Here is a 24,752-nt window from a genome sequence, read left to right as displayed (position 1 = left end):
AAATTTTTTTAATGTTTATTATTTTTGAGAGAGACAGAGTGTGAGCAGGGGAGGGGCAGAGAGAAAGGGAGACAAAGAATTAGAAGTAGGTTCCAGGCTCTGAGCTGTCAGCATAGAGCCCGATCAGGGCTCAAACTCACAAACTGTGAGATCATAACCCGAGCCGAAGTCAGACACTCAACCAACCAAGCCACCCAGGTGCCCCCTGACCAGCATCCTTTTCTTGCAGGAACAGACCGACTTCATACCTGGACAAGTCCCACTTCCCCGACCAAGAAAACAGGCACGTGATGCAGGACATCACATGCAGGACACCGAGTCAGCCATGGGGATTTTGTTGGAACTACTAGAGAAGCTCTCTTTCTTTTTTTTTTTTTTTTTTAATATTTTTTAATGTTTTTTATTTATTTCTGAGAGACAGAGAGAGAGACAGCATGAACCGGGGAGCGTCAGAGAGAGAGGGAGACACAGAATCTGAAGCAGGCTCCAGGCTCTTAGCTGTCAGCACAGAGCCCGACGTGGGGCTTGAACCCATGAACCGTGAGATCATGACCTAAGCCAAAGTCGGACGCTTAACCAACTGAGCCACCCAGGCGCCCCAAGAAGCTCTCTTTCTTCTGGTATCCCTAGCAGTAAAGAGGAAATTGGAAGCTGGCCCTATTACCAAGTGGAGAAAATTAAGGCCACACCAAGGAACACAGAGCTGAGGGATGGGAGGAGCATATTCCCAACAACATCACTTGAGCCTCTGGATCCAGTCATGTCTGAAGTATACCCTTGGAGTTTTCCATTACATTCTATTTCTGAACTCAGTAAACTCCCCTTTTTTGTTAGCTTGAGTTGTTGAATTTCTGTCATTTATATCAGAGCCTTTCCTTCCTCCCCTTCCTCTTCCACTACTGTCTCCATCCTACAGATGTAGAAATTAAAGCGCATGGGGTGCCTGGGTGGCTCAGTCCGTTAAGCATCCAACCCTTGACTTCAGTTCAGGTCATGATCTCGTGCTTTGTGAATTCGAGCCCCAGCACTGGGCTCTCTGCTGACAGCACAGAGCTGCTTGGGATTCTGTCTCCCTCTCTCTCTGCCCCTCCCCTCCTTGCTCACTATCTCTATCTCAAAATAAGTAAAAATAAACTTTAAAAATTTTTTAAAAAGAAAAGGAATTAAAGCTCAAAAAGATTAAGTAGCTTTTCCCAGATCACATACACAATAGATGATACAAACAAAAATTTAACCCAAGGAGTTGGCCTCCTGAGTCCATGATCTTAAATTCTATATACAAGGACAGTGCCTGAGACACAGTCATTATTCCAGAAGCATTTGCTGTTAAACTGTGGACTGATGGTTAGGCCCTGCTCAAATATCTGCCCTAACATCAGAAGACTCCACATGAGAAAGAAGAGCTCTGTGTTCCCCCAGAGAGCTGACAGTACTTCAATTAGTTGCATTATTATTACTGCCATTGTTATTTCACAAGAATAATAATGCCACCTCCCTGCATTGGTAAAGTGCCATTGTCCCAAACACACTTGCCCTTTACATAAGCCAAGATGTACTGGTGACAACCACATGAGGTCTACAGAGCAGCCACTCTTTTTTTTTATTTTTTATTTTTTTAATTTTTTTTTTAAATGTTTTATTTATTTCTAGGAGAGAGAGAGAGCACGTGAGCAGGGGAGGGTCAGAGAGAGAGGGAGTCACAGACTGTAACAGGCTCCAGGCTCTGAGCTGGCAGTCAGCACAGAGCCCGACGCGGGGTCGGACCCACGAACCGCGAGATCATGACCTAAGCGAAAGTCAGACGCTTAACCGACTAAGCCACCCAGGTGCCCCCAGAGCGGCCACTCTTACTGTCACTTTATATACTGTCACTTATAGAGCATCTGAGGTCAAAAAGAAGGTCCCATTTCTAGAATAAATGTAAGCTAGACCTTTCTAGAATAATGTAAGCATCTAACCTTGTCCTAAACTAGAGACTCTCTCTTGATTTTTTTGTTTGTTTTAATGTTTTTTAATATTTACTTATTTTTCAGAGAGACAGAGCATGAGCAGGGAAAGGGCAGAGAGAGAGAGAGAGAGAGAGAGAGAGACGGAGACACAGAACTTGAAGCAGGCTCCAGACAGCTGTCAGCACAGAGCCTGACGTGGGGCTCGAAATCACAAATCATGACCTGAGCTGAAGTCAGATGCCCAACCAACTGAGCCACCCAGGCACCCTAAGATTCTCTCTGTTTTAAGGGCAGGAGCACCAGGGCCAGCACCCCACCCCAGAGCCGAGCCCCAGCCCCTCCTCACCCATGCTGTTCCAGGAGCCTGAGCCTCACTGCAGCCTTCTGCTCGGGGCTGAGGTGTGGGCAGTCTCGGAGTCCATGCAGAGCTGTGGCCCAGGCCCGGAGGGAGATCCCACGGTGGATGATGGCTGCTGGCAAATGGCAGAGCAAGTTCCCCACAATGTCTACCATGTACTCGTCAGCAATGGAGTTGTTCTGAAACCGATAAGTGGAGGATGGGAAGATCCAGCAGGGTTCAAGATCGTGACCCCTCAACCACACATCCTGACCCCAAACCTCGTAAAGGTTCCAGGATGTGAACCACCCGCCCCACCACGGACAAGTAAAGGCAGCACAGGGGGTCTGGTTTTACCCCAGGGATGCAGGCTTCGGGAGTCTAGAAGGCCCCACTAGGGTCCTGATGTGAGCAGAAGACTTGGTACTCAGTGAACACTCCATAAATGAGGGCTCACGTCACCGTTAGTGCCACTGCTCGGAAGTTACCCCAGAGTTCAACAACGATTCTAATAACACTGCAACAATGATAAAGACAACACCTCAAACTGTGTATAGGCCTAGAAAGCCTCTAAGGCTCTTTCTCCAAATGACCAAAGCAGATAACATTTGAGTGCTTAATATATGCCAGGTGTTAATCCTCATCTCAGAGTAACTGTAAGAGATAAAGACTAATATCACCTGCTTCTTAAAAAATGTTTTTAATGTTTATTTGTTTTTGACAGAGGCAGAGCACGAGTGGGGAGGGACAGAGAGAGAGGGAGACACAGAATCTGAAGCAGGATCCAGGCTCTGAGCTATCATCACAGAGTCCAACTCAGGGCTTGAACCCACAAACTGTATCACCCACTTTTTTAAAGATAAACCGCCAGCCAGTGGCAAGGCTAGGATTCACACTCAGTCTGCCCTTTGGGCCTTGGCACTGAACAATATATTGCCTATTTCATGCCCTCGTAACTCTGTGCAGTTGGTGCTCTTGCACCCATCTCAGGGATGAGAAGGCTGAGGCTCAAAGAGAGGAAGTGGCTTGCTGAAAGCCACATAAACAGTCACTGCCAGAGGCCAGCCTAGATCCCAGACTCTATATGTTGTGATCTTTCTAATCCCGCAGAGCAGCCTCCGGTCATTCAAGCCCCAGGATGATAGTCCTCAAAACCAATGGCTAAGACTGTCCCAACCAGGGCTCCAGGACCAGCTTGGAGACCCACAAGTCAGATTTCTGGCCATCACCACAAGCTCACGATTGCAGCCAGATTCCCTGAGGGCTCCCCAGGATGGCCAGAGACACCCATAAGGGAAGGGACACCAGGGAAAGTGTCAGCCAGGAAGAGTTTCCTTACCAGGCACTGCTGGACCTTCCTAAGGACTGAATTCTTCTTGTGGGAATCTAAAACCAAGGAGTCCAACTGACTCTTCCCCAGGCTGATCAGAAAGGGTACACACTGGGAAGTGGGGACGGAAGCCAGGTAGTGAGCCCTGGAAAGAGATGGAAGAATGAGAGAGGAGGGGAAAATGTAGTTGTTCTTCATTAGCCCCTGAAATCAGCCTTCACATGCCCAAGAGCTTATCCCAGGTCCATTCTTTAAGCATCTGTTTTCCACAGTGATGTGGCTCTTTTTGGCAGGTAACAAGCCTCGCACTCATTATGCTCCTCTTCCCACCATGCCCCTCTCCTATAGGCGGGAAGCCAACTCTCATCATGCTCCTCTTCTATGCCCCAGTAGCAATTATCAGAGAATGAGGTCTCCATAAACATATGTTGACACTGACTGATGGACCGGTTGAGGAGAGATGAAGGGAATGAAAGGGAAAAAGCAGAAGTAAGAGACAAAAAGAGAAAATAAAACAGAAAGTGAGAAAGACAAGGAGAGAGCAGAGAAAGTAAAAGAAATGACACCGAATTCTGGCATCTCCAGTTCAGAATCCCCCAAACTCTTGACCATGTATTCTTAACAGAGGCAATATGGCCCCCAAGGGGGAAAAACTGGTTCAGGTGGAGAGAAGGAACAAAAAAAAAAAAATCTTAGTTATTACAATGATTTGTGACCCACTAACGCTCAACTCTATTCAAGAAAATCTTATTCCTGGTAACTTCTCTCACTCAGGAGAAATTAAATTGTTCCCTTTAGGGAGGCAATAATGAAACAAAGGTTGAGAAAGACTGCTCTAGACCCATGCGGCCTACTCATCATGACCACTAGACTGTTCCAAAACCAAATTCTACATGTTCTTCCTCCTCTACACCATCCCAGATGTCTTTTTCCCTCTGTCTCGAAATCTGTCATCGCTACCAACTTAACATTACTCAAATCTGTTCTTCCCTTTCCATTCACAGTACTGTGGTCTTATTTATCTCTTCATTCATTCAGCAAATATCTGCTACATGCCAAGCACTGTACTGGGCATGAACATAACATGAGGGGCAGGTTCCTGCTCTCAGGATGCTTCATCCTAGTAGGGTAAAGACAACAAAAGCCAGTGAAGAAAACAGGCCATGTCAGCCAGTGATAAATGAAAATGGTTCTGCAGTGGAGAATGATGGGAAGGACAGCTGGGGAGCCTGTTCTAAGACAGAGGTATTTAAGCTGCAATGTGGATGAGTGGAAGGAAACAGGCATGCCAAGGTCCAAGCTATAGAAACACGCTTTCACTGTTTCCCTGCTTTCAGCCAGGCCCGCTGCATTCCATCCGCTACATGGACAGAGCTAACGATCTCTCCAAAACATAAATCTGGGGATCTGTTCCCGGAATACAGGAGGGATACCTCAAGGGTGTCACACAAGCCTTCCCTGACTTGACTATCCCTTACCTCTCTGGCCTTCTGTCTGCCAACTACTCTGTAGACACACATCATGCATTCCCCAGAGCGCTTCTCTGAACCAAACATCTCTTGTGCCCCTTTCTGGAGTGTCCATCTTGAACTCTGAAACCCCAGCTCATTCTCTGAGCTTTAGTTTAGTCTCCTCCAACTCTCCAGTCTGAAGAAAACACGTCCCCCTCTTTGCCCTGTGCCTTTCACTCCTTCCCATGGTAGCAGTACCTGGCTTTCTAAGAGAATCACCCCCTTTACTTGAAAACCTTATGGTCTGGAGTGGACCCTCCTTCACTCTTGGCTCCAGGGTTGCAATACCAATCTAGGTCAGTCAAAGTTACCCACCTCCCCTAAACTCAGTCAAACTCAAAACTTGTTGAGAAGGATGAGGAGAAAAAGTCCTTTAACCAGGATATAATCTTGGGTCAGCCAGATACCACCACAGAGAAAGAAGTTGTCTGATACAGAAGCCTACAGAGGAAAGTTGAGTCAAAAGACTGATAGATGACCATTGAGCCCCTGGATCCAGCCATGCCTGAAGTCTATCCCTGGACTTTCCAGGTATCTGGAACCAAATCTGCCTTTTACTGTCCAAGCCAATTTGAGATAAAGCTCTATCCCTTTCAATCAAATAGAATTGACATTATAATTGACTTCATGCTTGTCCATTCCCCTTCCCCAAGACTGTAAGCTCTTGTAAGGGGGAAAATAAATTATCTTTGAGGACTAGTACACAGTAAGCACTCAGTAAATATTTTTTGAATAAATGAAGACAATTAACAGCAAGAGAAAGAAGAGGGAAATAAAGAGAAAAAGAAGTGTTCAGACCCTGTTGGAAAAGCGGGGCTGCCCCCTCCCAGGTCTGAATGCCCACAGATACCAGGAGAAATCCCCACGACTCACATCAGCCCTGATCATTCTGGAGCCTAGGCACATCTGAGAGGCCAGCCCAGATGGGACCCGTGTCACAGTCATTCACTCAAGCTCAGGTTGCTTTGGCTTTGGTTTTTAAATAACAGAAAAAAGCAAGAGCATCTGTCTGAAACATCTATGTGGGATTCAGAATTTAAATCCTGATTCGTGAGGGCTTAACCATGGAAGGCCCTCTCCACTCTGTCTCTGGTTCCTCACAAAAATCCGGGGACAGATGACTTGGATGACCCCCACCAATCTCACTCTTGGGCCAGAGAGGGGAGCCAATGTTCACTTACGGGAGGGCAGCCAAGAGGAAGGGCGGCATAGAGGATCTGGAGACCTCCCAGTATTTCCACGCCAAACAATTAACCTGAAAGATTAAAGCAGTTCTAGGAATTTAGTCCAGTAGTAATAAGAGCAAACACAGACTGTGCTTTCTGTGGGCCAAGCACTGTGCTAAGCACTCTGTATATGCTTACATTATATTTAATAGAACACTCTATGATGTAGGTACCAGTACTGCGCCCAGTTTATGGATGAGAAAACTGAGGCAATCACAAAGGAAATACAGAAATGTAAGTCTGAGAAGGCTCCCCTGTGTCCTTATAACTGCAAGGAAGTAAGATGTTAGATTAATAAGAGAAGGAGGCCATTAGACTATTGTGGCACTAATGACTCGGTGCCCTAGGTGAGCACACCAAATTCTAAGTCGGTAAATGCCTCAAGGTGATGAAATCAAAGCACTGACAGCAGCCATCACAAAGAGCCAACTAGGCTTTAAGCTACAGCCAGGCAAATAATTTCCTTTCTATGCCTCCACTTTCTCTACATAAGTGTTTCCAGGGCACTCCAAACCACTTCCTGTTCGGTGCTGCCCGATTCCAATTTTTGTTCAGATTAACTCTTAAAAATTTTAATGAGCCTCAGTTTACTTTTAACAGAGATATAACTTGACTGTCTCTGGGTTTGGGATTGGTGACGTAAGCTGTGGTATATCCGTATAACCGAATGCTATGCAACTGTTTTGTTTCAATAAGGTAGATTTGTATCTATTAACACTGGAATGATGGTCATGTCCTATTTTATATACATAAAGCAGTTTTCTACTCACTAGATGCCAGTGGCATCTCCCCCCGGGAGTGACAACCAAACGTGTCTCCAAATTTGGCCAAACAGTCCTCTGAGAATCACTGCTCCAAGGGAAAGTGGGGAGACTTTGCTCTGTCTATATTGTTTTATTTTTTTTAATTATAATTCAGTATTTTCAGCAAAAACATAAACAATAGAGGCAAATCTTCTAATTAACTGGTATTTGAAGGTCCTGAGACTGGAAGGATTGAGGTCAGGAGCTTTGTCAGAACAATTCTTCCTCCTTGAACATGTAGGTCTTCCTCAAAGTGGGTCTGACCTCCATACATTGGATCAGTGTGATGAGTGTAAAGGACACAACCATGCCAGGGTCCAGGTTACAGAAATAATTTGCTTTCCTCCCTGCCTGGGCAAGACTTTAATACAGTTCAATAGTTCTCACCAGGGAACTGCTGGAAATGTCAATTAGGACGCTTCATCCTGGACTTACTGTAAGGGAAGGGAAATTGCCAGTGAGGCTTGGTGATCTGTGTTGGTTTTTCTTTTTTTAATCTGTGTGTTTTTAACAGCTTTACCGAGGAATATTGATATGCAAAGACCTGCACATATTTAATGTGTACACTTTGATGAGTTTGGATTCATGCAAACACCATGATAGCATCACGACAATCAAGGTAACAGACACATTCGACACCTCCCAGAGTTTCCTCGTGTCCCTTTGTCTCAGTTTTGTGGTATTTGTCTCAGTTTTGTGGTAAGAGCATTTAACGTGAGATCTACCCTCTTAACAAATTCTGAAGTGCACAATACCATATTGTTAATTATAGGCACACTGCTGCACACCATATTTCTAGAACTTATTCATGTAGCAACACCGAAACTTAATACCCATTGAACAACTCCAGCCTTCCAGGTAATGCTGATGCTCACATTTGAGAACCACTGACACAGTGGATACTCCAAGGGAATGGCAGAGCTTTGTGAAATCTTTGCACAGTTCTCCAACAACCTCAAAGGATTATATACCAAGCTTTATGCTTACTTCCTGGTTCTCAGGACAAGAGTTCATTGGCTAGAAACTTTTCATTCATATCTGCAACATGCCGGGCCTGAGTCAGGAAGATGCCTTGTATATCTGCCTGCTCACCCTCTCTGGACCCCGTATTGCCAATGATTTCCACTTCCAAGCCCAAATGCTGTCCCCAAGGTCTATCTTTACTTGCTTAGATCCAGTGAAAAGTTAGTAGTCTCCCCAAAGGGTTAAAGAACCTCCCTAACGACTTGGAAAATTAAGTATTAAATGAAGAAGAAAGTACTCTTAATAGAGTATTGTTTATTGTTCTATTCCAGGTTACCTCTGGAAAGGCTGGGAAGGAGGGAATGACCTTCAGTCTCAGGGGGACTTAATTAGGAGTATGAGAAATGGTATACCCTACCACCAGATTTTAAGGTTCAGATCTGAGTATGGAATAACCCATCTGTTGAAGCTCTGGCTGTAGAGATGGGTTATCTGGACCTTTTAAAAGAGAAACCGGAGAAAATCTGGCTCAGTATTTGGCCCCATGTCATCACCTGCATGGGAATAATCCTGACACAAGTATCTTAAGCCACCACAGTCCATCCAAGCCCACGACTGGGGCCAGGAGAATTAGAGGTGCAAATGTGCTATGATGGTACCTGATACGGTGAGAGCAGGGAGAGGTTGTTCTCAAAATAGTGGAAATGGGCCAGAAAGGAGTCCGCACTCATGGCATCAATATGGGAGCACGTCACTCCTTTGACCAGCTGCCCTGTTCTGGAAAACAAAACAAAGGACCCGGGAGAAGAGGGGGTGGGGATTGGGTGCCTCAGTGCCTCAGTCAGTTAAGCATCTGACTCTTGATTTCGGCTCAGGTCATGATCCCAAGGTCATGGGATCAAGCCCTGAGTCAGGCTCTGCGCTGAGCATGGAGCCTGCTTGGGATTCTCTCTCTCTCTCTCTCCCTCTCTCCCTCTCTCTCTCTGCCCCTCCCCGTTCATGTGCATGCTTGCACATGTGCACTCTTTCTCTCTCAAGGAAAAAAAAGGGATTGGGGAAGGGAGAGGAAAGAAGGGCTAGAGAAGGCAGGTCTGATGGGACACAGGCTGCAGACAGGACTGCCCAACTCTCCCTCCTGTGAAATTAGGCTCGAAAGGGCCTGTCAGCCCCCAGGCCAAGTATAATCGCCTACCTCAGTAGCTCCTCAGGCCTTCTGGTCGTCTTTGACAGAAGCTCATACAGGAACAAGGCCTGAGGGAAGAGAATAGTTGACATCATGGATGGAGCACTCACTCACCATGATGAGCATAGTGTGTGCTCAGTACCATGAGGCCCTTTGAGGAAGACACCCCATTTTACAGATGGGGAAAATGGAGGCTTAACAGGCTATGCTATTTAGCCAGGCCCACACAATTGCCAGGTGGTAGAGCTAGGATGTGAACTGGTGTCAGAGTACTTGCAGAACCCATGGTCTCACACCTGGGGGATTCCCTATGCTCTAGGACGTGAATGAGGATCAAAGCCATTAGGCACCAAGGCTGCAGATTTACTTTCTATGCTTTATGAAGCCACTGACCCGGTGAGGACCCTCCGTAGCCCCTATTTCCATGCCCACCTGCTAGCTCCTGGGAACTAAAAGTGGAAGAGACAGATAAACCAGGACAATCTAGAAACTACCATCAGTAAAGTAACTCCTGCTTGCAGCACACGCTCCACTCCCACTCTCCCAGATGGGCACTCTAGAAGAACAATACCTAGCAGGCAGGGGAGCCGTTTGTTTTAAGGAACGTAGTTTTACAGAGCACCTAACTTGCAGATGCAATCAAGTATGACATCCATCTATTTTATAGACTCTGAAACTTTGAACATAATTCCCCAAACAGAATAAATTATGAGCCAGCATTAGGCAGAGGCACCTGTGGCGTGGCAGCCAGGGCCAGGAGAAAGGAATAGCTAGGGAGGGAAGTTCCCGAAGCTCTGTGTGTGACCCTGATATCTCCTTGGGCACAAGATCAAATTCTGGGACCCTCCCACAGTCTTCCCCACTGCAGGAAATGGTCACTCCATCATCGCAGTTGCTGAGACAAAAATGTCTGGAAGACACCTGTGGCAGGATGTGTTCTCCAAGTACCCACAAATTATGCTCTTCTAGAACCTTCTAAACCACTGTCCCACCAAGAGGCGGAGTCTATGTCCTCTCTGCATGAAGATTTGGGGGGGGGGGGGCGGTGGTGGCTGCCTCCACAGATAGAGCAAAGCAAAAGTGATGTGATGTGACTTCTCCAAGGCGAGGTCACCAACTGACACAGCTTCTCATGGATCTTTCCCCTAGGAGTCCTGAACCACCCACAGAAGGCCAGCTCCCCTCATGGGAATGCATGCAGTTCCTAGGGCTGCAGTAACAAATTGTCATGAACTTGGTGGTTGAAAACAATAGAAATCATTTGTTCAGAGTTCTGGAAGCCAGAAGTCAGAAATCAAGGTGCCAGCAGAGCTGAGCTCCCACCAAAGGCTGTAGGGAGAATCCTTCCTCCCTTCTTCTAGCTTCTGGCGGCACCAAGCAGTCCCAGCTATGGCTACATCACTCAGGCTCTGCCTTTGTCTTCACAAAGACAGGCCTTCGGTGTGCCTGTCCAATCCCTTTGTCTCTCTACTGTCCGGATTGTCGCCTCTCGTAAGATCACTTGTCACTGGATTTAGTGCCAGCTCAGATAACCAAGACTGGTCTCATCCTGAGATGCTTAATTGAATTAAATCTGCAGAAACTGTTCTTCCCAAATAAGGCCACGTTCCCACGCACAGGTTTTGGGTGGACATATATTTGGCGGGGGCACCATTCGGCCCATGACACGGAGAGACCACACGCAGGTGGAGAGAGATGCCCCCAGCCCTTTGAGAATGCATCCAGAATGCGACCACTGATCCCCACCCGTGTTGCCACCACCTGTTCCAAGCCACTTGTTTTTTGTTTTGTTTTGTTTTGTTTTTTTTACAAATAGTTTATTGTCAAATTAGTTTCCACATAACACTCAGTGCTCATCCCCACAAGTGTCCTCCTCCATGCCTATCCCCCCTCCCCCCCACATCCATCAGTCCTCAGTTTTTGTCAGCATTCAAGAGCCTCTCATGGTTTGCCTCTCTCCCTTTCCCCCACCATTTCCGCCCTTCTTCTCCCCCTTGTTCCTCCGTCAAGTTCCTCCTAATCCTCCTATACGTGCAAACATATGATATTTGTCCTTCTCTGCCTGACTTATTTCGCTCAGCATAACACCCTCAAGGTCCATCCATGTTGCTACACATGGCCAGATTTCATTCTTTCTCATTGCCTTGTAGTATTCCATGGTATAGATAAACCACATCTTCTTGATCCATTCGTCTGTTGATGGACACTTTGGCTCTTTCCATGTTTTAGCTATTGTGGAGAGTGCTGCTATGAACATTGGGGTACATGTGCCCCTATGCCTCAGCATTTCTGTATCCCTTGGGTAAATTCCTAGCAGTGCTATTGCTGGGTCATAGGGGAGTTCTAGTGTTAGTTTCCTGAGGAACCTCCACACTGTTTTCCAGAGGGGCTGTACCCGTTTACATTCCCACCAACAGTGTAGGAGGGTGCCCGTTTCTCCACATCCTCGCCAGCATCTAGAGTTCTCTCCAAGCCACTTGTTTTATCAGGATTATACAACAGACTCCTGACTGGTTCCCTTGCTTCCACTTGTGCTCTCCATTCAGGCCCCGTGCAGCAGCTGTGGGATTCGATGCAGATGAAAGTCAGAGCACATCTGCCTCAACCCTCCAATGGCTCCTTGTCTCATCCAGAGTAAAAGGCAGTCCTCACGGTGTCCCCCAGGGTCCCGAAGATCAGCCCCTCCATAACCTCTGAGCACAGGGAGATCATGTGCAGCTACCCTATCGAAAAGAGCACACTGCCCACCTTCTCAAGCCCCTTCACCATTCTGATTTAGGTCTTCCTTAGCATACATCATCGTCTAGCAGAGCATGGGTTTTACTCACTAATCTTGCATCTCGTCTGTCTCCCTCCCTCACAGGATGGAAGCTCTGGGGGGGCAGGCCATTTCACCTACTTTGTTCAGGGCTGCATCGTCAGCAACATGAACAGGGCCTGGAATCAACTTTTGATGAGTGGATAAAAATGCAGAGTTGGTTGAATGAAAGTCCATAGAGCTCAAAGAGGCTTGAGCCTCCAAAGCACAGTCCTCCTCATGCAGCCTCAGCTCTGGCAGCGCTTAATAATTAAAATATGTGATAACTGCCAATAGTTAGAGTGCACTGCCACGTGCCTGGTGGTATAAAGATACATCTTGTATCACTGATTCTCATGAAATCATCCCCATTTCACACATGAGAAAACTGAGGCCTAGTGAAAGAAAGCAACCCCAAAGTTAACTAACAGCCACACCCAAATACACACTCAGGTCTTGTCCAACTTCTTAGCACTTCGCTGTTCTGTCTCCTGAGTTTAATCACATGGAAATAAATTTCTTTTACCAAATTAACCTTAACACAGAACTTTCCCACAAGGCAGAGAGTCAGAAATCCAGTAGTGATCTGGGCAATGCAGTGGTGACATCATGATTTATTTTCTTTCTTTTTTTTTTTTTTTTACAAATAGTTTATTGTCAAGTTGGTTTCCATATAACACCCAGTGCTCATCCCCACAAGTGATTTCTAAGATGTATAGTATTCAGTTTAAAACCCTTGAATTTCCTAAGTGAGGAGAGCCATCAAGGTGTCTTTTGTTATGTTAATAAATTACTTCTTGAAAGTGCCTGAGGTTGAGTGACATTGCAGGAAGAACCAAACATGAGAGGGTTGGAACTTTCAGTCCCATCCCCAACCTCCAGGACCAATCATCAATGGCCAATGATTTACTCAATCATGCCTACATAATACTGCCTCCATAAAAATCCAAAAGCACTGGGTTCCGAGGGTTTCCAGTTGATAAACATGTGTAGGTGTTAGGAGGGTGGTGCGTCTGGAGAGGGTGTGGAAGCCTTTCCCTCATATACCTTGTCCGATGCCTCTCTTCCATCTGGCTGTTCCTGAGTTATATCCTTTTATAATAAACTGATGATCTAGTAACATGTTTGAATTCTGTGAGCCAGTCTACCAAATTAATCAAACAAAAGTGGGGGCAGCAGGGTCATTGGAACCTTCAACCTACAGCTGGGAGGTCATGGGCACAGGGGATAGCCAAGATTGGTGACTGGTACCTGCAGTTGAGGGCAGGGGTTTAGTATTGTAGGACTGAACTCTTACCCTGTGGGATCTGATGCTATCACCAGTATACAGTGTCAGAATGGAGCTGAACTGCGGGACACCCACGATTCTCCACTGATGTTGGAGAATTCCTTGTTGGTGTGGGAGTCCCCCTACCCTCAACACACACACACACACACACACACACACACACACACACACACATCCAAATTGGTGTCAGAATCCTTAGTGGTCATACCTGACTCCTCTGAAGCTCCTTTTCCTTTAGGACTGTAGTGTTATATCCGGGTTCCCTCCGTAAATCGAAGAGAGATACTTCCTTAAAGAAAGCCCCTTGTATTTCCACAATGCCTGAGGCAGTATCTCCTGCTTCACTCATCTGCCAAGAGTGAGAATAAGCGCAATGGCAACCTCAGAGAAGGTGCACTGAACTTGGCCCTAGGCCCAGGCACTGTGTCAGTGATTCACAGGCCATGAATTCAGCCTCTGCTCAGCAACCCTGTGAGGTGGGGGACTACCCTTACCCTCATTTTTCAGGTAAGAAAACTGAAGCTTAATAAGTAATTGCTTGAAAGTTGGTAAGATTCAAAGATTCAAGCACAAGTCTTATTCCAGAACACATACTATTTTAACCAGACGTGCTATAGCTATCAGCCAGGTGTTGGTGTTTTAAGCCAGACTCCTTAAGTTTGGTCTCCTAACAGATTTTGTAACTGGACATAGCAGGTCTGATATAATAGGATGCCCAAAGACCCATTGCCAAGTGAGAAAGAGTAACATAGGTATGACTTCGGATCATGGAAGGGGCTTTCAGAAGCATTCTGGGAACCTCAGAATTCATTTTTAGATCTGAAAAACAAACTTTCACAAAATTATTGTATCAAGAAACCTAATTTAAGAAAAGTCTTCCAGAGTCAACTGGTGAAGGAAAGCACCAGGGTCTAGGAAGAAATATAGTGTGACCCAAGGGGCTCTTTCTGGAAAGGAGGAAAGGTGGGAACCAGGAGAAGGCATCATCTAGGTTCAGAATGCTCCCTCACCAAAGGCTGAGCTAACCCCATCCCTGAGTCGACAGCCCAAAGTCATAGCCCACTCACAACACCCCAAAACCACATACTCTGAGCCACATGGCTGAAGATCAGATGTCTTCCTCTCACCTTGCGAAGGACGCCTTGCTGCTGGGCAGGTGACAAGTCGGACACATGCAGGGAGATCGTGCTTCTCAGGACCTGCAAGAGGTCCCTGCGATCCATGCTGTAGAAGGCCTGGGTGCCAACCCCAGCCAGCAGCACACCCATCTGGCTGATGTTGTAGAAAGACAGCACCTGGCAAGCCCCGCCGTGAGGAGCGTGAGGTTCTGTTCTGATTTCTCACCTGGCAGACACTTGCCCCACTGCACGCTGGGTATCTGGATCGGCGCCAGGGGCACCATGGTGAACAGGACACATGCTGCCCTCCCAGACTTTCCTTCCATCAGAAAAGGGAGGTGATATCAAAACACAACACAGGAGGCAAGTGCCCTGCCAAGGGAAGTACCCTGCTGTCTGAAGCCACAGTACAAATATCAAAAAGCGATGATTGGTGCACCACAGCCGGGCAGGCAATAGGCTTTTGTATGTGTGTTTGATTTGAACTAGCTGACAACATTTAAAAACTGAGGAGATTTGGGGGTGCCTGGGTGGCTCAGTTGGTTAAGCGTCCGGCTCTTGATTTCGGGTCAGATCATATCTCTCGGTTCATGAGTTCAAGCCCCAAATTGGGCTCTGCACTGACAGTGTGGAGCCTGCGTAGGTTTCTCTATAATCCAGGTACATATATATATAAACTTAAGAAAAATTTTTAACTGGGCAAATTTTCATTAAAATCCAGGTTTGAGTCTGGTTTTTTTAAAAAATCTGAACACCAGGCAATACTGGGTCCACATTGGCAACAATTGGCAAGACCTGACCAGTAGCTGCCCCTTGAGATTGGGTCATGGGGCTCTCAGTTTACCCAGTGCCACTCACTTGCACAGTGCCCAAGGCAGCCTGGTTTTCTCATTATGTCAACTGCCATAGCAAAGCCCTATGCTCATCTATCTCCATGTAGAAGCTCTGAGTTGAAATAAAGAAATGTTTCAGCAAGTGCCTGGGTGGCTGGGTCAGTTAAGCGTCTGACTTCAGCTCAGGTCATGATCTCACGGTTCATGAGTTCAAGCTCCACATCAGGCTCTGTGTTGACAGCTCAGAGCCTGCAGCCTGCACTGCATCTCCCTCTCTCTCTGCCCCTCGCCTGCTTATGCTCTCTCTCTGTCACACACACGGAAGAAATAAACATTATAAAATTTTTTTATAAAAATAAATGTTTCAGGATCTGGGTCTGATACTTTATGACAAATATGATTGTAGCTGTCTGCCCCATCAGAAACTATGCTTGTTTTTTTCTCCTTCCTTTAGAGTAAAGATGTTAGATGGTTTTCCATACAAACGAGGACATTCATTCCTTAGTTCTATAAAAAGCTAGTTGAGGGGCACCTGGGTGGCTTAGTTGGTTAAGCGTCCGACTTTCGCTTAGGTCATGATCTCACGTTCGTGGGTTCGAGCCCCGCATCGGGCTCTGTGCTGACTGCCAGCTCGGAGCCTGGAGCCTGTTTCAGTCTGTGACTCCCTCTCTCTCTGACCCTCCCCTGCTCACGCTGTCTCTCTCTCTCCTAGAAATAATAAATTAAAAAAAAAAATTTAAAAAAAAAAAAAAAAAAAAAAAAAAAAAAAAAAAAAAAAAAAAAAAAAAAAAAAAAAAAAAAAAAAGCTAGTTGAGTAATTTCCCTGTTATGCTCTGTAGAATGGATAGTTTCTACTGTCCATTTCTACTGTCCACAAGGAAGGCAAGACCTTATGAGCTCTTGGCTCCTTCATAACAGTAGTCTGACCTATTTGCAGGAAGAGATGGACACTAGGAAAGAAACAAGCCACTTTGTCCAGGTTTGGGAGAAACAAGACAGTTTAGTCTCCTTCAGCTCCCTAAAATCAGATTCAGAGAGAACTGTGCTGGTAGACTCATGTGGCCCCAGTCAAAACAGAGAAGGGCTGCAAAGATGTCAAACTAAAGCTGCCTGAGGCTAAAAGGCACAAAAAGAATGGGCTAGCCTTGGCCTTGAGTCAGGAAGTGGATTCTGAAGCCAGACATCCTGTGTCCCTTTTATGTGACCTTAGCAATTCCCTTATACATTCTGTGCCTCTCATGAAAGACATGGAAAATAAAGGTTACAACACACTCCTGATTTCACAGAGCTGTTGGGAACATTGAACAATGAACTCACTTAGACTTGAACCTGGCACACAGTAAGTACTTAAGGAACATTTGTTATTATTATTGTTTTGGAATTGGTCCCAATCCAATCCTCATGAACCAGTTGCATCCTGGGACATGGCAATGAGACAGAAAGAGCAGGACATCAAACTGTTTAGGGGCGCAGGTCTCTGGAGCCTCTTCTACTAAGCGCAGGGCAGAGATATGATTTCCTGAGGAAAAAGACTCATTTCCTACCCCAGGAGCATCTAGAGCATAACTAAGGCTCCTGTCCCCTCCAAACAGAATTTCTTATGAGGATAATTCCCTCCCTGCAGCCCAAGATGTATAAAATAGCATTAACTCCTCCCAAGATGAGGGATGTGTTCACAACCTCAACAACAAGCAGGGAAATACTGGGATGGATCCCATGCTTTGCAAACACCACAGCAGTACCTACTACCACTCCCTGAACTGATTCTCAAGGTCACATGTTCCAACCTCTTCCTGTGTACTGACTCACATAATCCTTGCAGCCATCCTGCAGCAGAGGTGCTACTGTTATCCCCATCTTACAAATAGGGAAACTGAGGTAAAGAGAAGTTAGGCCAATTGTCCAGTGTCCCACAGCTAGTAAATGGCAGAACAAGTCCCCCTCGGCACTCCCTTCTTCCTGATTGGCCACCCTCCCTGGGTATCACTGGCCCCCAGGTCTCAGAGCATTAAAAAAGAGTTCAAAGCTCCAACTGACCTTCTCATGGGCCAAGTATTTGGCAGACAAGATGACGACCTGGCTCTTGGCCCAGCCTGAGACCTGGTTGAGAGTAGAGATGGCGCCATGCACAGCCTCGGGGGAGAGGGATTCCAGCTGACTGTGGGTCAAGCCCACAACCGCATCCGACAGAGAGCCCAGAGTCTCATTGAGGGTGTGGTTCTCCATGGCAATGTCCAGGAGGTTGGCTTTGAGCTAGAAGGGGAGCAAGCTGGAATGAGGGTCAAGAATAAGCAGGACAGTGGCTCCCTCTGACTATACCCTGGGGTTGTCACAGCATCACCATCACCCCACCTTCCCACCCCCTCCACCCTGCCGTCAAGCTCTGGCCAGACAATGAGTCGCCCCACTGAGAACACCACCTCCTCTGGCCTTGACCTTAACATGCCGCAAATTCACTTTGTGCTTCATTTAAATATTAATTTTCTATTAAATCAACCTTAACGCGTGGCAGAAGGAAATTTTGTTCACTTTATCCATAATTCTACCACATTCTCATAGCATCTATTTTCCTTCTGTGACCTTGAACCCTGCATCCATACACGTTTGTTTTTCTTTCATGAAATATCCATGGTGTATAAATAATTCTTAACAGTAACAAGAAAGTAAAAGTCTCCTAAAAATCTTACCTCATAAAAATAACTATAATTAATTAAACTAATGGGGTGTAAATGTGTCTAAAGCTTCTGATGCCTTTATAAATATATACATTATAAGCAAACTACAGCATGTAATTTTCACATAGTTGTAATATGAATGGAAGTGAAATTTTCTGTTTTTTACCGAAAACTGTCTTTATACCATGTTTTCACATTTCTGGGATCTCCTTAACAATTATTTTATTATAATATTTTAGTTATATAGTTAAATGTGTTTCCTAACTGCTTCCAGTAAAGGTAATAAAATTACCTATTGTAACATGAGCTCTGTACAAACAACAACAACAACAACAACAACAACAAAGGCTCATGTTTTAACACCTGAAGTTGTGGGAATAGATTTCTCAGACAAGGGCACCTGGCAATACTGAAATGGCCACTTGGGGGCAGCAGAGAGAAGTGAAAGAAACAGCTGTCACAGCCTCTGGGTTCTCCAAATTCCACAGCTGTCCTTCCCTAGAGCTCAGCTTCCACACCTGTAAGACCGAGGCATGTGCTAGAGCAGTGCTTCTCGAAGCCCTGTGGTCCTTGACGAGCAATATCACCTGGATACTTGTTAGAAATGCAGATTCTTGAGCCCTGCCCCCGCCCTCCTGAACCAGAGACCTGAGCAAGAAGCCCAGCAACTGGTAGTTTAACAAGCCCTCCAGGTGACTCTGATGCACCCTCTGATTTGAGAAATACTGAACTAGATGATCCTAAAGGGAACACTCATCTTAATTTTATTGGGCTTCCTTTTTGTGTAGCCATGGCTATGCCTGTGGCCTTAAACTACATTTATTTTATGTTTGCTTTGAGCGTGTTTGGGAGGGATTCTTTTCCTTCAAAATAAAAATATGTGGGGTGCCTGTGTGGCTAAGTCAGTTAAGCACGTGACTTTGGCTCAGGTCACGATCTCACCGTTCATGAGTTTAAGCCCTGTGTTGGGCTCTGTGCTGACAGATCAGAGCCTGGAGTCTACTTCAGATTCTGTGTCTCCCTTTCTCTCTATCCCTCTTCCACTTATGCTCATTCTCTCTCTCTCTCTCTCTCTCTCTCTCTCAAAAATAAATAAACATTTTTAAAAATAAATTTTAAAAAATATGCACTGATCAAGATAATGATGACTGTGTCAAATGGGATTGCGGATTTTATAGTTACATGTGAAAAGCTGCTGTGGGATTATTGATGGAATTATCAACCTTTTCTTTAAGATTGTTCTCACGCCATCTTTTCAATTAAAAAAAAAATGAGAAGGGCCAAAAAAGTGAGAGAAGCAGGGCAGAACTGAGACTTTAAGGGAAGAAAGGAGAGAGAGATGGAGGGAAAGGGCACATGAGAAACAGCTTGTGCCAGTGTGTCCAGAGCTTTGGTCTGGGAACTCAACAAATACACTCCAATCTGGTCATCTGAACCAAGGCTGCACTAGAATCATGTGAGGAGCTTTTAACACATACCATTCCCAGGCCACACCTCTGGCCAGTACCTAGAAGATCTTGGGATGGAGCTGGCCGAGTGCTACTAATGCAGAGCCAAGCCTGAGAACCTTGCTTTTATCTCCTTGCTGCTCCCAGCAGCCACTGGACCTGCGGCTTCGGCATCACCTGGAGGCTTGTCAGAAGTGCAGTCTCCACCCAGACCCACTGAATCACAATCCACATTTAAGACCCTCAGGCGATCCTTATGCACAGTTAAGTTCAAGGTGGCCAGTCTGAATCCTGATCTATCCCCGATTCTCCCCTACACTGTTGAAGCTCATCCCAGGATTCAGGACACCATCTGCTGTGGGTGGACCTAGATACCAATTATCCCCATGTGTTTTCTCTCAAAGGCCATACAGGATTGTCCTCTCCAATTCTCTGGCCATTTTCCCAGGGCCCTGCGTCCCATCCGCACCTTCTGAACCCCAGCCTGGAAGCCCCTCAGGTGGCTGCACTTGATCATCTGGTGAAGGAGGACTTGAGCCACTGCAGCATCCAGCAAGTCCAGGTCATCGTAGAAACAGACCAGCAGCCCCAGCCTGTATGGGAAGATAAGGGTGCTGGCAGGGGGCTCAGAGCTGGGGGGTCACAACCACAGTCCCGTCCCACATGGAGCCAAGAGTCATGGTCAGAGCAGCTACCACATGCCAGGGGCTGTGATGAACCCTGTACCCGGATTACCCCATTCAGCAACCCTACAAGGTAGATGCTCTTAGCCCCATTTCACAGAAGGGCAAACAGATTCAGCGTGATCAAGTGACTTGCCCAAGACAAGTAGACCCAGGACTTAAATCTAGACCCATCCAACTGCAATTTCTCTTCCCGGGGCAGTAAAGGGCACAAGGGAAATGTGATCTTGAGTTACCACAGAAAACTAACCATTTTACACATGGAGATAAAGGGTTTGTCCACCCTGAGGGTTTCTCTGAGGCATATCTATTTACAAGATGGTTTACGACCTACACTCCTAGATGATGGCGACTTCAAAAGGAAGGAAAAAGGAGGCAGAACAGTGTAAGGGCAGAAGTGGGATGTGAACCCTGGTCTAGCTGGGAGCACTGTATTTAGTGGTTAAGAGCATAGGTTTAGGCCAACAAGAGTTTGAAGCCCAGCTCTATGGGATGTTTGATCCAACAAATTACTTACCTTTTCTGCAAGGTTACTGCATAGTTGAACAGTGCACACTGTGCACTACTGTACAGAGTGGTCCTGTCTCTCTGAGCCTTTAATAAAAGGGAGGTTGGCTTTGTTCATCATAGCATATCACAATAAATATGATGAATGTAGGCATCAGGAGTTCTGTGAGAGTTCAGTGGGAAGAGCCATACCAACTGATTAAGTATACTTCCTGGTAGATACCAGGGACTGCTTCATTAATGAATGCTCTGAGAATTAGTATGAAATCTACTCAATTCAGCATGGCTGGACCACCAGGCTCAACCTGGATCCACCCTCTTAGAATGACACTGACATGCTCAGACATGTCCACAGAAGAACAACCAAGTCAGGGAAGGATTTGTAAAAGTGTCAGATAAGAAAAGGAGGGGTCCCTGGGTGGCTCAGTCGGTTAAGCATCCGACTTTGGCTCAGGTCATGATCACACAGTTCATGGGTTCAAGCCCCGCATTAGACTCTGTGCTGACAGCTCAGAGCCTGGAGCCTGTTTCAGATTCTGTATCTCCCTATATCTCTGACCCTCCCCTGTTCATGCTTTCTCTCTCTCTCAGAAATAAATAAAACATCTAAAAAAATTTTTTTAATAAAAAAAGAAAAAAAAAGGAAAGAAGGAAAGACTGAATAACTAATATGTCTTGAGCACCTACAATGTGCCAGGTGTGCATAATCCTTACAAGGACCTTAACAAGGTAAGCAGATTATTATCTCCCATTTTACAGATGGGGAAGTGGAGGCACAGAGAGGTAAAGTAACACAGCCAAAATCACGCAACTTGTAAGTGGCAGAGCCAGGATTAAACCCAGGAAGTCTGGCTCCGGGTCCCATGTTATTAACCACTAAGCTATTTTTATGAACCCCGAAAAGGGGGACCCAAGCTAATGGGTAAAAATTAGTAAGGATGGGGGAAGAAGGTGTAATAGTTTCATATAAGAACATTCCCTACAAATGACTGATAAAATTTAACATAATACAGTAATGTCAGGGGAAGCACTGTGACATGTGTCCCTGAGACATGGAGAGATGGTTGAACAGTGCTCACCACCCCTCCCTACTGCAAACTCCCTCCCATTAACATTCAAACTTTCCTGGGGTCACCAAGTACACAGCTCCTGGCCCGCCTCTGCTGGAAAGCATCCCTGGAGGATCATGTTACAATCACTAAATAGCTGACATCATCTGTGGACCTCCCACCTGAGAAGCTGGGTAACAAGAGGCTCACGAATAGGGGGAGCCTAAAGCTATTTCTAATACTTGACCCACCCTAAATGGCAACTACACGTTTACCTTGGCATAGACCGAGTTCCAAGTATTTAAAATATTCTATTTCTATACCCAGAGCTGGAATCTTAGCACTTAATAAGGTTGCATTAAATGCCTGGCACAGGAGATGCTCAGAAAGCATTTGTTCTATCTCAGTTCACTTCTGAACCCTTTCAGAAGGTGTTTCTTTGGGGAAATGCCCCCTTTCACATGCATGAAGACATGGGGCTGTATAAAGAGATAGACCAGCCACGTCCCTTCACTCTCAGGGTCTTCTGCTGCTCAGAGGAAGCTGTCACTTAGATCACATCCTGGGAGACTGCTGCGAGGACCCAGAGCCCCCACCCCTTGCCTGTGGATGGTGGACGTATTCCTCATGTCAAAGCTGGAGGAGCTGATCCTCTCCAGAAATGCCTGGGCCAGGTCAGGGGTGATGTCATAAACTGTGTCCAGCTGCTTGGTGGCATTGTCATAGCTGATAAACAGCCCAATCTGGTGGAAAAGGACAGGACCAGTGAAGAGGGTTGACACAACGGCCCCAAACAGCCCCACCCTGGAGGTCTGCACTGCACCCCATCTCAGAGACTCTGAGATGCCCAGTTCTTATGGTCATGGGTTTCTCAATAGTCTCTAACAAGTATTTTGGTTTCCTCTTCAACCCAACTGCTATTTAGGAAAGTATTATATTTTAATATCTGAGCAGCTGAATTCTTTGAAAGCTAATATTTGCACACTTATTTGTAGATTTGTTATATGGAGGTCAGAGAATGTGGTCCACAAATGTTTCGCTTTGGGGAATCAGGGTTTTTTAAAGTGATGAATGAGTTTACAAATGGGCCTCAGGTGATGAAAAAGAGTGTGTGTTCCATTGGTAAGATACAAATATATAGAGAAAAAGATAGATGAATAGATTCAACCTTCTCACATGTACCATTCAGATTCTGTTCTTGTTCATTTTCTGCCTATGTGTCCAAGGGTGTCAGGCTGAAGTCTCTTATCTTTCTATTCACTGCTATTCTGTGCTTATAAAGTTGTCTCTCCCTTGCAGAGTCTACTTTTTGTCCATATAAATTCCCCCTTCATGTTGGTACTCTGTGGCTTCGCCTCTCTTCTTTACACTTTTAGATGATGAAGAAAAGTTGTGAACGGCCTCTTGATCTTAGAAATTCCTTCCCAGGAGCCCAGCTTCCATAACAATTTACTCTATCTGGCTTCTGGAAATTCACTCAATATTGGGAGAGTAAAAGTGAGGTTTAATCCATTTTATAACAGGATTATAAATTGAAAGTTAGGGGCACCTGGGTGGCTCAGTTGGTTGAGGGTCCGATCTCGGCTCAGGTCATAATCTCACAGTTTGTGGGCTCAAGTTCCCCATCATGCTCTGTGATGACAGCTCTGAGCCTGGAGCCTGCTTCAGATTCTGTGTCTCCCTCTCTCTCTTTGCCCCTCCCTGCTCACACTCTGTGTCTCTCTTTCAAAAACAATTAAAAATAAATAAATAAATAAATTGAAAGTTATGTGAAATATTCTTAGCCTCCTGGGTAAAAAGAGGAACCTACATGTGTCAACTGTACTGTAATTAAAATTTTTTGAAAAGAAAAATCTGGTTCTGCCTCTGGTTTCATAATAACCAGACATCGTTGGGTCAATTGGCCTTGAACAAGTCAGCCATCTGACACAAACACTTCTCTCATTGGCCAGGAGAAAGTCAAGGCACACAAGGGAAAAATTGGAGGCAAGCCCCAAAGTCTTTATGAATGCCTCTCTGTTGGCAGAGTGTTTTGGAGACCACTTTCCAGAATCATGATGCCCAGGGATTTTAGTGTCACTGGGTCAACATCAGGAGGACAGAGACAGGCTGGCCAGTGAGTTAAGTAACCTTAGAACTTAAAAATTTCTCAACTGTAAACTCTATAGTTAAAACTCAATCATTGCTCATGCTGAAGTAGCAATCAATAGAAGTAGCTATAAATAGGGGTGCCTGGGTGGCTTAGTCGGTTAAGCGTCCGACTTTCGCTTAGGTCATGGTCTCGCGGTTCGTGGGTTCGAGCCCCGCGTCGGGCTCTGTGCTGTCAGCTCAGAGCCTGGAGCCTGTTTCAGTCTGTGACTCCCTCTCTCTCTGACCCTCCCCTGCTCACGCTGTCTCTCTCTGTCTCCTAGAAATAAATAAAACATTAAAAAAAATTTAAAAAAAAAAAAGAAGTAGCTATAAATAGAAGTTGCTAGTAATCCATGTTTCATTTGATTTGAGTTCATGCTTCCAAGAACCGGAAACTCTATAGCTATCATTCTTGGCCTTTCTTGAGTGCAAAAATACCCTAAAATGATTTTTGGTTCACAGCCAACATTTTCTTTATACAATGTTTGTTCACATCAGAGCCATCTTGGTTGTCTACAGTTCTTTTCTTGGCCCTTCTACACTAAACACAATCTGATGACCAACCACATGAGGGCTTTCTTTAGAGACTCAAGATATATTAGCTGAGGGGGGTATCCAATTTTCCAGGCACCTGGACTGGCTGGCTAAACATGAGAGGTTTAGAATACCCCTTTCCCCAGATGGCTTGGTGATGGGGACATGTGAATGTACTTTTCCAACTTACTTCTACAGGACTAATTTTCGTAATTTCTTCAAATGATAGGTGAACCATATATCTGCCCAAAATCCATAAGTTTTCTGCACTGACCCATGAAACAGAGTCATCTGCAAAAAAATAAATGAATAAATATGTTAAACAAATAAGTAAAAGCTTTTGCACTGGTATGTGAATAGTCAAAAGCATCTTTGATGTCAGGACCTC

At 45.6% G+C, this 24,752-nt stretch overlaps 1 protein-coding gene across 1 annotated transcript in view; it reads right to left on the bottom strand.

The window, feature by feature from the left end:
• The window catches only part of OTOA (otoancorin), a 63,403-nt gene that overhangs the window by 23,996 nt on the left and 14,655 nt on the right, over positions 1-24,752 (bottom strand). The window contains exons 9-19 of the mRNA XM_039234443.1: positions 24,555-24,655; positions 22,304-22,443; positions 19,931-20,054; positions 17,376-17,591; positions 14,515-14,682; positions 13,596-13,736; positions 9,312-9,370; positions 8,779-8,896; positions 6,309-6,382; positions 3,626-3,761; positions 2,296-2,486 (exon numbers count right to left, since the gene is read on the bottom strand). Coding sequence (XP_039090374.1) covers positions 2,296-2,486; positions 3,626-3,761; positions 6,309-6,382; positions 8,779-8,896; positions 9,312-9,370; positions 13,596-13,736; positions 14,515-14,682; positions 17,376-17,591; positions 19,931-20,054; positions 22,304-22,443; positions 24,555-24,655 — 1,468 coding nt within the window. The remainder of the gene's footprint in view (positions 1-2,295; positions 2,487-3,625; positions 3,762-6,308; positions 6,383-8,778; positions 8,897-9,311; positions 9,371-13,595; positions 13,737-14,514; positions 14,683-17,375; positions 17,592-19,930; positions 20,055-22,303; positions 22,444-24,554; positions 24,656-24,752) is intronic.

The sequence above is a fragment of the Hyaena hyaena genome, unplaced genomic scaffold (genome assembly GCF_003009895.1).
Source record: "Hyaena hyaena isolate Hyena2069 unplaced genomic scaffold, ASM300989v1 scaffold_88, whole genome shotgun sequence".
Classification (NCBI taxonomy): Eukaryota; Metazoa; Chordata; class Mammalia; order Carnivora; family Hyaenidae; genus Hyaena; species Hyaena hyaena.
The sequence above is the reverse complement of the archived record's forward strand: the minus strand, read 5'-3'. Positions and strand labels throughout refer to the sequence as shown.